Source organism: Epinephelus moara, chromosome 16 (genome assembly GCF_006386435.1).
Source record: "Epinephelus moara isolate mb chromosome 16, YSFRI_EMoa_1.0, whole genome shotgun sequence".
Lineage (NCBI taxonomy): Eukaryota > Metazoa > Chordata > Actinopteri > Perciformes > Serranidae > Epinephelus > Epinephelus moara.
In genome coordinates, this window is record NC_065521.1 from 24,122,291 (window position 1) to 24,135,672 (window position 13,382).

Genomic DNA, 13,382 nt, shown 5'->3' on the forward strand with positions numbered 1-13,382 from the left:
CATGCTGTATGCACACAATCAGGACATACCACTTTCTCATTACATTACGCCCTGAATCCGTCACTGCAACCTCTGACAGCTGTCAACCCATCATCTGTTTGTGACTCAGTCGATGTGACAAATCTTCCGCTGTGCAGAGGACTGTGGGTTAGAACAGGCAGAAAAGCTTGCTGACTCGCATACCACAAAATCAGGCCGGATGTAGTAGAACATCCTGGTATTTTTGGCATACTGCATTTGTCATACTATGTATTGGGACATACTGAATCTTCTGTTGGCATATTATATAGTATGGTAGTATGGGTATTGGAACGCACAGTTAGTATGTCCCAATAAATAGTATGTGAAATGCAGTATGCCAAAAATACCAGGATGTTCCACTACATCCAGTCTGATTTTGCTGTATGCAAGTCAGTATGCTTTTCTGACTGTTCTGATGCACAATCTTCTGCGCAGTAAATGATATGTTACACCCACTGAGCCGCAAACAGATGAAGGGTTGACAGCTGATTGACAGATCTGAGAAGTTGCAATGATGGATGACAGTGTATTCAAGAAACTGATGACCAATCAATTAGTAATGCTAGGAATACTGATAGTTTAAGTGAACAAAATATCATAATATGACAGAGAACTGCAGATGTAATGTCACTGTCACAAATATAATATGTTACAATCTGCAATCTGTGCAGTTATAACTTTATAGCTATACTACATACATTGCTCTGGGTTGATCTCCGTCTCTGGAGAATTGGTGTTTTTCTTTCATCTCCAAGGTAATGGATATAAAAGCAAGAGGGTCAAAGTTCAGGGCATAATGTTATAAGGAAGTAGTATGTCCCATTTGTACTCATACAGCATGCAACAGTACGTACTTTTTAAGGGCAGCTGCAGTACATACTAAAAGGAAAAGGAAAAGGCATGCAAGTCAGAACGCACCCAAACATGACACTAGGAGGGTGAAACAGGAAACACAAGGGACAACATTCTCATCCGATATTCGGTAGATTGCATTGTGGCCCATAGATAAATAATTTAAAACAACAAACAAACAAACAAAAAGACAATTCTGCTTCCTCCATTGTTTGAAAATAGTTAAAACCGTATGGAGTGACAGACGGTGGAATGATTGCAGAGCCCATGCAAACAAAGCTTCATTCTCCTCATTAAAGTGAAAGACAGGCGCTACTTCAATTTATATTCAGGAGACGGTGGAACCTCTAAAATCAAACCTACGAGCAATAAAGTGGGTAACACAGTTAAACACCTTTAACATCAGATCCTGTCTGTGATGGGAAAAGTGTTGTAAAATCAAGATGGGTTTAGAAAGGTTTTATTAGACGCCTCGTGTTAACAGCTACAATTCATCCAGCCCGTCGGCCTTTAAGTTAGACATTACATTTCATCTTCATTTGGGAGCTAAAACAGAACAACTGGACACGATTTATCTTTTAATTCATAACCAGGAGCTCTGAGTGCAGTGTAAGTGGATTTTTGGATTTCACTAATTCCATCATATCACTACAGGCTTTTAATGTTTTGACTTTAAAACAAGCCTGGAACAAGGCTGTATGTCAGAAAACAAATAAAAAGGTTAATCCTCCTAAAAGTGTGAAGCATATCCGTGCTCGTGTGTGCATGAAGCCTTGACGCACTGGCCATCCTCTGCCATGTTTTTCACCGAGATGCTTGCACCACATCTCCTCTTCAAGGCATCTCTGAAGAAACAGCAGGCTTGATGGAATCTTGACGAGACCGTTAGAGGCTGTCATATGTATCAGGGATTACGCCTCATTAGAGCAGCTCTCAAAAGCAGCTCCCCCACATTTTTCCTCCACAGACTGATTTTGATTAGTCTTTTATCTAAGCTGTGACGTCTCCTCTCCATCTCACCCCCCCACCCTCTCTGTCTTTAGGCACAGCTCATGTTTCCCTCTCTGCTACCCCCCACCGGCAGCTGATTGTCCCTCCTGAGCTGCAGGGAGCTGTCAGGGAGCCTGTGGGGACGCAGGACAACTGCTCATCCCTGAATACTTTTCTCTGCACATGGCAAACTGTCACGTAGGAGGCCCTCAAGCTCCTTGTTATGAGCACTGACTGGAGGGTGAAGGGTACAGATGGTGGCATGCTCTGTCCGGCTGCCCCCTGTCAGCCTCGGGCCAGGGTTGTCACCCCGAACTGACTGTGGCACAATACCAACATGTGCAAAGAGTTAAACCATATGTGTGTTGTAATTTCAAACAGACAGTTAGTGTTACTAAAACATTTACATAAAAACACCAGTCATTTAGAGTGATTAATTATAAAGTGGGGCAGCAGCAAATGAGATTCACTGTTCTTGCCCAAAATTCAATTCTGGTATTGAATATGATCAATTATCAGCCCACAGAGGAGCAATTAAAATAGAAGGAAACAGTCTCCCGAACAGCAGTGACTGAGAGATAGATCTCTGCTTTGGTATCAAGCGGCACAGACCAGCTGCTTTTGGCAAACACAAGTGTGCTGTGTGATTTGAAGCTGCCCACACGTATCAGATTTTTCACATCTGTGCCATTTCTAAGCCACCACAGACTCAGGCTGCTGAACTCCCAGCATCCTCTGCCACAAAATTTATCAAAATAAAATCCTTATTGTGTTCCTGTCACGGGCAGTAAGTCTCCAGATAAGCAGCTCTTCAATAAGACGATTCAGCTGGAGCAATATTGAATTTTGATATCAGCAAGCCTTTATTTTAAGCTTCCTGGGCATCAGCCATAAAGCTCAGCAAACTGTCGGGCAGAATCCACTAAATATCACATTATGACATTTAAAAACACTGAAGTAAAGAGGAGTTAGCACTAAATGAAAACAGCAAAACAATGCAGATAAGCTGCAGTAAGAATAGAAAAATTACCCCTTGGAAGTTTGAAGCCAAAGTAACATACTGTTTGTATGTCTTTTGAGGAGACACGAGGGTTACAGGTTAGACTAAACCAGCCTTGTCTATTTGAAACAGCCCTCAGCTTCTATCAGAATATATTTTATGATTAACATAATGTTGGTTAATCAAGCAAGATCACCTTGCATTTTTTTCATTCACCTCACAATGGCAGGACTGTCATACAGTTTGTATGCACCACGTAGGAACTACACAGACAGAACTTATGTGTTTTTCATAAACAGATGGTAGAGAAGCAAATGAACAGTTTTCTAACATCACATATTTCCTACCAGGCAGCAGAAAAGGCCACAGCATAGAGGTGTAAAGTCAAGAGCGAGGGCAGCTGCTTTTAGGAGCAGTGGAAAGGTGAATACTTTTCCATGTAAAGATGAAATGGTTGCATTTGTGTCATTTGTGAGAAGTAGCTGGCCCTCAGGTGTTTTCACATTATCTGATCTGGCACCAATTCAGAAACGTTTGGACTCCCCTGGGCTTAACTTTCCCAGAGGAAAAATGTACTTTCATTAAATTTTAGTTTAACTACAGTTTGCAGTGGTTGGGTGGCAGTTAAACTACATTCAAATAGCCTTTTCAGTAGTTAACTACTTTGGGTTATATAAGTCATATAGTTTATTACAAACTACATATTCATAGTATTCTCATGGTGTTTGTTCCATACATATACATGTCACAGTGCCTCAGCTTATTGGCCACAGTTGTCACTTAACGACAATCAGTCATTTGACCAAAATCACCTATGATTTCAAACCAAGATGTCTGCAGGAAGAGCCGTGGGCACTCTGCATTAAACTCCCTCTAAAAGGGAGCTGCTAGGTGTGCAGACTGATTTGTTTTCTACATCGCCAGACGTTTTTTGGTTCAGCACCAACCCTATTGGACGTTGGGGTGTGCATGTCTTTTGTATTGCTTTTGCAATTGAATACTTTGAATTCCCCCAAGAATTTTGTATTTTCTGGATTCCACCCAAACTGCTCCTAGTCCTCTCCTTAAAACACATCCTCGGGCTGCCTGTGAGCACTGGCCTGCCAAAGTCCCCAAATCAAACACACCTATAGTACACTTTGTTCACTGTGAGATCAGCTGTACCTCCATGTAACGATAGGAGATTCCAGACTCAGACTGTGATCATTTCCTGTGATGTGGTTTGGATGTAGTCAAACCACCTTTGGGAACTAAATTTACTTTGACAGGCTACATTTTTCAAGAGGAGTTGAGATGTAATTAACTACTTTTCATTGTGAAGTAGGTAGTAGTTTGGTAAACTACAGTTGTAATGTTGTTTCCCCAACACTGATTGTAGGTCACATTAAAAGATCTTGTTTCAATTCTAAATATATGCTTTGTATACCTCAAAGGTTCGTATGCTGTATATTATATGGATATTTGAATAATTTTTAAGTCTTCAAAGACATTTTTTGGTGGTTTTAACTGTGTTTGTTACTTAGTGGTCACCATCAAAGGGCCAGCTCCCTGAATGACCTTTTTACATTAAAGCTTCTTTAAAGATTGCATTAAAAAGAAAGTGAAGAAAGTGTTTCTTACCTGACAACACTTAATCAAAAATAGAATTAGAAATACCTCTTATATTTATGACTTACAGCAGCCTTAAAGTGTGTGACCATGAGATGGCTGAAACCAGCCATTAGTATCAATTAGTATCAATACGATGAGGTTTATCATCCAGTAGGGTTCTGCTAAACTTTTACTTTTATATTCCGGCCATGCACATATCACATAAATACATTATATGTCATTGCCTGTAGAACACATTTTGCACCTGTATGTTATCTGTGTGATTATAATGTGGAGTGGACAATTAGTACTATTATCTTTCATTCCTTTTTTTTCTATTTTAAATGTGCTTTTGTCTAACCAGTGAGGTTAAGCCCATTTTAAAGATATATTTTTTGGGGGCATTTTGCCTTTAATGGACAAGACAGGGAAGTGTGAGGGGGGGGGAGAGAGAGAGAATGGGGGATGACATGCAGCAAAGGGCCACAGGCTGGATTCGAACCCGGGCCGCTGCGGCAACAGCCTTGTACATGTGGCGCCTGCTCTACCACTAAGCCACCAACGCCCCAGGTTAAGCCCATTTTAAAAGAAGTTTTGTCCCCTCAGCCATCACAGCCCTAAACAAAAACATGTAGATTTAATATTTCACCCCTGTACACTGTTTATGTCATGTTTATGTTTATATGGTTTTCTGTGGTATGTGTGGGAGAGGGTTATTTGTTATTTGTTATCTGGGGAATATGTGGGAAGAGGGTCTGTTATCTGTTATATGTTGTGTATGCTGCCCTGAAACCAACCTGACTGATGATGTGTGAAAACAATTATCCCCCTGGGGACATTAAAGAACCTAACCTAACCTAAGATGTCAACATGGATGTCTGTGCTGCTTTCTTTTTATGTTTATGTCATTTTTGAGTAATTTCTAATTGTATACACTGTATTGTTGTTGATGAAAACTAAATTAAAATTAAGAATTGGGCAATTCCATAATATACAGCTCTGCATGAAATACAAACAGACCAATTTACTTAGCAACAGACTTTTACTTTCAGTAAAGAATGTTTTTTTAGTCTTTATCTAAGACAATAGTGTAGACAAATCATATAAGACAAATAAAAAACACATAAAATACATCAAAAGCAACACAGGGGCCAGAAGTACAGGCAGAGAAAAAGACTAAATCATAGCACCAACTACAGGATAAGATGATCCATTATCAGTCCTTGTATATAACAGTACAGTCCTCATAGGTTTAGAGTTCTTTAAATATTTTATGGCATTCATATATTCATCCTAAATTCATAAACAGGTTTGAACAATTGGCAACACTTCATAAGTCAGCCCGCGTTTTAGAGTATACCTCTCGCCCCCTTTCCCGGGAGTTATACGCTAACTCCCGGGAACTTACATATACTTTCCCGGGAGTTAGAGTATAACTCGTCATTTATGTAATTTCCCGAAACTTATGGTTTAATTTCCTCATATGAATCTGTATATGTATGAAGTGCAATAAAAACAAATGCTTTTGCCCTTTGCTCATGGCAGTTGATTCAGTACCTTTAATGTAGCCTATGTGTCATTAGGCAATTTCACCCACACTCCAGGGTTTTAATATTTATGTTTTGTTTACATTTCATTGAATGAGTTTGAATATGAATATTTCAAGAAATGGGTCTATATTCTGCAAATTGCCTAATTAACAGGCAGGCTGGAGTTCAAAGCAAACTTACCTCTCTCAAGTGCACATCTCTGGAAGTCTTGTAGTGCCATCCGAGGATGAAACACAAACAATACAGTAATGGAATAATATAGCCTACATATATCTTAAAATACACAATAATGAGTCATGAAAAGTTATAAAATGTTTTTATTATTTAATTACAGAGAAACCACATGGTAGGTGCTGTTCTCACATCTACAGCGTACTTTCACCAAAACATACAGGGAAACTAGGCATTACTTTCCACCTAAGTATATACTAACAACAGAGACCGGGCTGGATTATGAAGTTTGCACTGTTTGCCTGTCCTTAGTATGAAAGTACTAGGTAATGTATAAATGTGTAAAGTGGGCGAGAGGTACACTCTAAAACTCGGGCTGACTTATGAAGTGTTACCCAACAATTTCATTTGCATTTGTGTGGGGGGTATTTAGCAAGCCAAAATAAGAGATGAATGATAAAGTAAGTAGGCTAAGGAAAGTATTAACTTACTTTTTTTTTTGTAAGACAGCTGTCAAAGTCTGACGTCAGAGCAACGTCACTAATTAGAGAGCTGTGGGTGCTGTCCAGGGTGCTGAATCCTGAGCCAAGTCTGTCACCGCAAAGCACCCACAGCAGCAGCAGGTGTGTGTGTCTGTGTGTTGTGGTGAGGAGTTTATAGACTCACATGTGGATTTAAACACTTGGATGAAAATGTTCAGATGTTCTGAAGGCGCAGAATATTTAAGACATATTTAAGAGAAGCTCGTGGACATGGATCTGCTTCCTGCCCAGGAGGCTGCTAAAATCTACCACACCAACTATGTGAGAAACTCTCGAGCCATCGGAGTGATGTGGGCCGTGTTCACCATCTGCTTCGTCATCATCACCGTGGTGGTCTTCATCCAGCCCTACTGGATCGGGGACAGCGTCAACACCCCTCAGGCCGGATACTTCGGCCTCTTCCACTACTGCATCGGTAACGCGCTCACCTCGGAGCTCACCTGTAAGGGCAGCGTGCTGGACTTCAGCTCCATCCCCTCACCGGCCTTCAGGACCGCCATGTTCTTCGTGGGGACCTCCATGCTGCTGATCGTGGGCACCATGGTCTGCTTCAGCTTGTTCTTCTTCTGCAACGCTGGGAACGTGTACAAGATCTGTGCCTGGATGCAGCTGGCCGCAGGTAAGGAGGAAGAGTGTGGTCTTTACTTCATAGGCTACTCCTACTGCACCACAGCTCAGAGGTTATTTTACTCCACTACATTTGTTTTGACAGATATAGTTACTTCTAACTGTTCAGATCAAGATTTCACATTTAAAAAAAAACAACAACAAAACGCATATAAGTAAGTACCCAACAGCATGTAAAGTACTTAAAACTAGCTTCAACACCAGTGGAAATAATACCATTCCTTTCACCACTGTTAAATACATTAGGCTGTAATATTATATTAACACCAGTGGAAATAATAATATAACGTATATAACAGTGGTAAAATAAGTATTTAAGTCATTTACTGAAGTAAATGTAGTGACACCATCAGAGGAAGGACCAAAGTCATTGTTTAGCAGGTTACATAAGTCTCAGGTCTTTAGTTTAGTTTAGTTTAATTTAGTTCAGTCATTTTCCAACTTGCAAAACTCATATACACTGGTAGATAGACAATAAATAAACTTTAAGTTAATGCTTTAAAAACAAAACAGGACCAAAAAGGTGCAGGCTGAAGCCTTAGCTTATTATACCTACCCTTTTAACATTAATTATTTTTGTCAGCTCCCTTTGAATTATACAAGTAATTATACAAGCCTCACATCGTTGCACTCAGGCACCAAGTCCTGCATCTTAAACTCTGAGTTTTGAGTCAGAACAGCTCTTGGCCAGATTTTTACAACAAGGTAAAAATATATTAAATTTACAAAAATCATGAATGCTTTTTAAGAACTGCATTTATTTGTTTGAACAAATTTGTTAAAATGAGTGCTATTGAATTTAATTATAAGAAAAGGAGTGCTGACATTGCACTTAAATAGCATATAGCACTATTAACCAGTAGCACAACAGAAATAATGTTGCATGTTTCTGTCCTCGCTTTTTGTTTTTAACTCATCTCATGTTGGAAAAATTTCTGCAAATTTCCTCCAAAAGCTCCAAGTCACAAGTCACTGGTGTTGTAGTCCAAGTCAAGTTGCAAATATTTTTTGATTTTATCAAGTCGTGTCTGATCAGTTGACCTTACAATCAACTGAAGCTGAAAGATAATTCAATATAAGGTTGAATATTTACTGTGAGGCTGGTTAACAACGGGGATTACAGCAGTGGTAATCCTTAAAATATCATCAGATTATTGATCCTGATGCATTGTGCTAAAAATACTGTGGCAGTACAGTAACTGTGTGACCAAACAATTCACTGGGTTTAGGATGAAGGTTTGAAATACACAGGAGTCTATTGCTGTTCATATTCAGAGTAAAGTTAAGGTCAAAGGTCACACAGTCTTTTAGAGAAACACTAAGGAGTAAGTGACTCCACCATTTACTCCACTTTTTGAAACCTTGTAGTTGTTTCAGTGTCTGCATCTCATTGTCAAAAAAAAGCCAACTTTTTACATTTTGTCATTTAAGTACAAATTCAACAAAACCTTTAAAATCATAACCAAAGTTCAGCTCCGGAATATCAAAATTGAGACGAAGCTGCATGTCTGAGGGATGAGTGAGGCGTCTCTTATGAACTGTAAACTGAGTGTGAGGTGATAAACTCATCTTCTCACCTCTCAGTTTTCAGGCGAGGTGTGTGTTTGTACTGGATGTGTTGTTCTTCACTGTGGAAGCCAATAAGGATCCAGTTTCAGCCCAGACTCTGACACCTCTGATGGTGGATCGCTTACATGTAACGATATCAGGTGTTACTGTGTTGTTCACTGATCTGAACTCACACCTGAAGCACACCAGGGATGAGGAAATGAGTCGGATGAGCCTATATAACAACTGTTGGAAGAAATACTCATGTCCTTTTCTTATGTCAGAGTACAGAAGTACTGAAAGTACTCGTCCTGCAGCAAAATGTCCCCTTGTGACTGATATATTATCATATACACATTATTATATGCTTTACACTGATGCAGCAGTGTGTTAGCAGCATTTAGATACAATCGGGTAGTTTTTTTTATGCATGTGTGTGTGTGGGATTTTTTTTTACAATAGTTTTCAAGCTATGGGTCAGGTCCTTCAAAAGGGTCACCAGAAAAATCTGAGAGGTTGTAAGATGATTAATGGGAGACAGCAAACCATGTACGCACACAGACCCACGCATTCACACACACAACATCACAAACACTTGTCACCAGTCCAATGATGCCTCTCTTTGACAATTGGCGAAATGGTGTGTATGTGTGTGTCTTTCTGTTAAGTTTAGTCATGTTATGTGAATCAGTTCAGAACATAGACTGTATTTTAAAAAAAAGGACATGTCAAATAATTCTTTACCAAAGTTGGTCTCTGTCATTATAAGTAGTTTTCATCATGCTGCTGTATGTTCAAGTGTTCATTTTCCTGCTAAGTTTTAATTAGAGAGAGGAATAAAAGGGGGTTTCATGTCATGCCTTCATGAATCTCTCTAGAGCATATTTGTGAAATAATAGATAATCTTTCCTATTTGGACTTTGAACACTTATTTAAATGAAACCATCTGAGAGGTTTAGGGGTTAAATGTCTCTTTGATTTAACTGCGAACCTCTGGTAGACATCTGAAATGAGACATGGAGCCCAAAACAAACTATTGTTTTATTAATATGTATAATTAGCATTGCATTAGCATTGTCGCCTCACAGCAAGAGGGTTCCTGGTTCAAACCCAGGGTGGGAGGTTCGAACCTCAGGGTGGGGGGTTCCTTTCAGTTTAGGATTAATTGTTAAAAAATGTTTAGTTATAATTCAGTTTTTGTTTGTTTTGGGGTTTTTTTTGTAATATTGGGAGTATTTATCAGGGGCAATATTTAGGAAATACATGATAGAATACAAAATAAAATAAAATACAAACACAAGACTTAATGAGGGCAGTTAACTCACAGTCATGTGGACATCTCAGTCTCAATAAACATATGCACCAATGCCTCCTCATGCTTGTTGTGTTGACAAATGTGAAATATTTATTATTTTTTAGAATATATAAATTTTATTATATCTAGTTTTGTAAGTAAACCGTATAATTCCAGCTAATTTTCTAGTTTATTTTTATTTCAGTTAACTAAAATGTTTTTTTTCCCCCCACATTTTGTTTTAGTTTTTAAATTAGTTTTAGTTAATTGTAACAACCTTGATTTCCACCACTGAATATAACTTGGCCATTCCTTGAAATGCACATACCTACAAAATCCATATTTTTAACCTAAAGTTTTTCACAGTAGCTGTGGCAGAGGCCCAGAGGACACTTTACCAGATGAAGAGTATTTAACATTTAACAACTTTAATAACAGTACATCATACAAACAGCCCCGCTGAGCATCTTCTGCTCCGCTGTGCCATAAATAAATGAACCCTTTGGTACTTTATGGGGGTACATTGTGCCTTATCCTGCACCGGGGGCTCAGAAGAACCTCCCTAATAATTATTTATCAAAGTAAGAGCACACACAAGGGGTAATTATTGCAAGGCTACACCATTTCAGTGACCGTCTTCTTCCCCCGCAGCTGCCTTGATGGTGATGGGCTGCATGATCTACCCAGACGGCTGGGACTCTCCGGAGGTGAAGAGGATGTGTGGCCAGAGGACAGATAAGTACAGCCTGGGGAACTGCACGGTGCGCTGGGCCTACATCCTCGCCATCATCAGCATCCTGGACGCCCTGCTCCTGGCACTCCTGTCCTTCACCCTCGGCAACCGGCAGGACAAACTGCTGCCAGATGACTTCGAGGTGGAGGGAGGAGGAGGTAATGCAAACAACATTATGGGTAGTTTAATGCTGCTTCAATCAAGTAAATGTTTATCTTAAAACATTAGGACACATACAGTACAAGTACTTTTTTGCAAGTCATATGAGCCCAACAAGGAGGCAGTTAACTTGGATTTGGTGTATAAGAAGCCTCTACTTCCTGCATTACACTGATAATCCACTGGATGATGGTTAACATGTGCAAGATTATAAACAATGGGGTTTACCAGTTATTGATCTTGTTGAAAATGTAGAGGACTCAGAAGCTTTTGTGTCAAATATGATATTAATGATGTTATAAGGTTATTAATCTAGGTTATCCCTACAGATTTTTAGTTTGTGTGTCTACAAACCAGTATTATGTAGCAAATGCCCAGTGTTTTAAAGGTATTCCTCACTCACAAAATGACCATTTGTGTATCAGTTACCTTCATGTTATGATTTTCTCACAGGCCTCAACACTAAATGAAGAATCCAAAAACTGAGGAAATTCTTGAGGAATCAAAGTCACAGGGGGCTAAACTATATCAAAGCATCATTTACAGTCTCTCACACAACTCTGTCAGTGTAATTCAAAACTTATTCATCTAGTTGTATGCTCAGTACTTCACAAACAGACAACCCTTTCCAACAGGAAACTGAACTGAAAGTGAAACTTATCTATGCTCTCTTTGAAGCAAGACTCTACTGACAATAACGGTAATTTTACCTTGCTACAGTTTTTAGCAAGGTAAAAAATTTTAACGAGTACGGTTTGTTTGTTTGTATTATTGTGTGACTTTGGTGTTTTAAAGGGTTAGTTTGGATTCATCAAAGTCACATAACTCAAACTAATTAAGTAATTGAGGCAGCAATAGACAAGCAGTTCTTGTGTTCAGCAAGGTAAAATTATGGTTTGTGGTTGTTTTTGTTAAGAGTCTGGCTTTGAAAAAAGCATTGCAAAGTTTACTTTCAGTTCGGGTCCCTGCTGCAAAGGGCTGTCTGTTTGAGAAGTACTGAGCATACCACTGCATAAATGAGATTTGGATTATACTGCACGAGTTGTGTGAGAGTCTATAAACAGATGTTTTGTTATAGTTTTGCTTTTGTTAATCGTGGCCCCCTATGACTTCGATTCATCAAGGATTTTCTCAGTTTTCCCCTTTTACCACGGGCATGCAAAAAAAAGTTTTCTTCAAAAATTCAACGTAACACAGGTTGAGTAATCAATATACAAATTATCATTTGGGGGCTGAAGTGTTCCTTTATGTGTGCCAGATTGCAAACAATAGTTTTGTCAATAATTGTTGATCTTGTTGATGACGTAGAGGTCTCAGAAAATGTTTTCCTTTACTGTTTTAGTTTGTGTCTATAAACCAGTATTACAGGGTAAAGGCTCAGTATCTTGATTCCATTAACTAAAGGTATTCACAGAGGTGCAAACTCATCAGAGGTGGAAAAAGGCGACAAAGATGTGAACCCGCTTGAGCAGTGGTTCCCAACTGGTGGGTCATGGTCCAAAAGTGGGTCACAAGTCCATTGTTATGGCCCATAAGTGACCCATGAATGTGTCGAGTTTGTAAAAAAACACTTTATTTTGAAGTACAATGAATTTCCGGCACATAGCTTTTATTTTGAAGTGCTGTTTCCTGCTGTAGAGTGAGTGAATAGCAGACAGCTACTTAACAGAGACAACAAACTAGCTCAATGATATGAACGCACACAAGCATGACGCTGAATTTATTCAACTCTAAGGACCTTGAACTAATGACTGAGGTGAAATCTGGAACCTGTGGCTGGACCAGTTGGAAACCACTGCTCTATAGGGCTCCAGATAAAGGATTTTTTTTAAAATATCAGTTTTAAAATATAGATTTCCAGTCAATTTCAGCAGAAGGATGGAGGGAAAGACTCACCCTAGAAACAATGTAGCCTTACTGCTACAAAAGTAATCTAAGGGGGAGATCAGTTCATGGCATGTGGGTGCAGAGCCAGGTCCAAAACTGTGCTACGCAACGTTTTCCTATGTTGTAGCTTATAAAAATGAATGAGGATTTTGCTCTTTACAGCTCTAACAACTGCTTTTTGGTCAATTAAAGACAGGACTTCTTTCATAAGAGCATTTTTTCCTCTTTTACAGAAAACAACTGATGAACACGGACCTCCAGGACCAAAGTGTGATGCTGATGTGCTTTGAGGGCAATGAGCAAGCATCCTGAAATGTCATGATGTACTTTTGGTTAATTGAAATGTAGCAGTCTTTTCCTGCTTCACAAACCTGGCAATAAATTCTGTACTTGAAGTCACAAACCTAATAAACCCAGA

At 39.2% G+C, this 13,382-nt stretch overlaps 1 protein-coding gene across 1 annotated transcript; it reads left to right on the plus strand.

Moving 5' to 3' along the window:
- The first annotated feature begins 6,773 nt into the window (after positions 1-6,773).
- lhfpl5b (LHFPL tetraspan subfamily member 5b) lies at positions 6,774-13,378 on the plus strand. The gene is made up of 3 exons (XM_050064520.1): positions 6,774-7,335; positions 10,837-11,076; positions 13,198-13,378. The coding sequence occupies exons 1-3, from the start codon at positions 6,927-6,929 to the stop codon at positions 13,206-13,208; spliced, it is 660 nt and encodes a 219-aa protein (XP_049920477.1). The 5' UTR covers positions 6,774-6,926; the 3' UTR covers positions 13,209-13,378.
- The last annotated feature ends 4 nt before the right edge of the window (positions 13,379-13,382 follow it).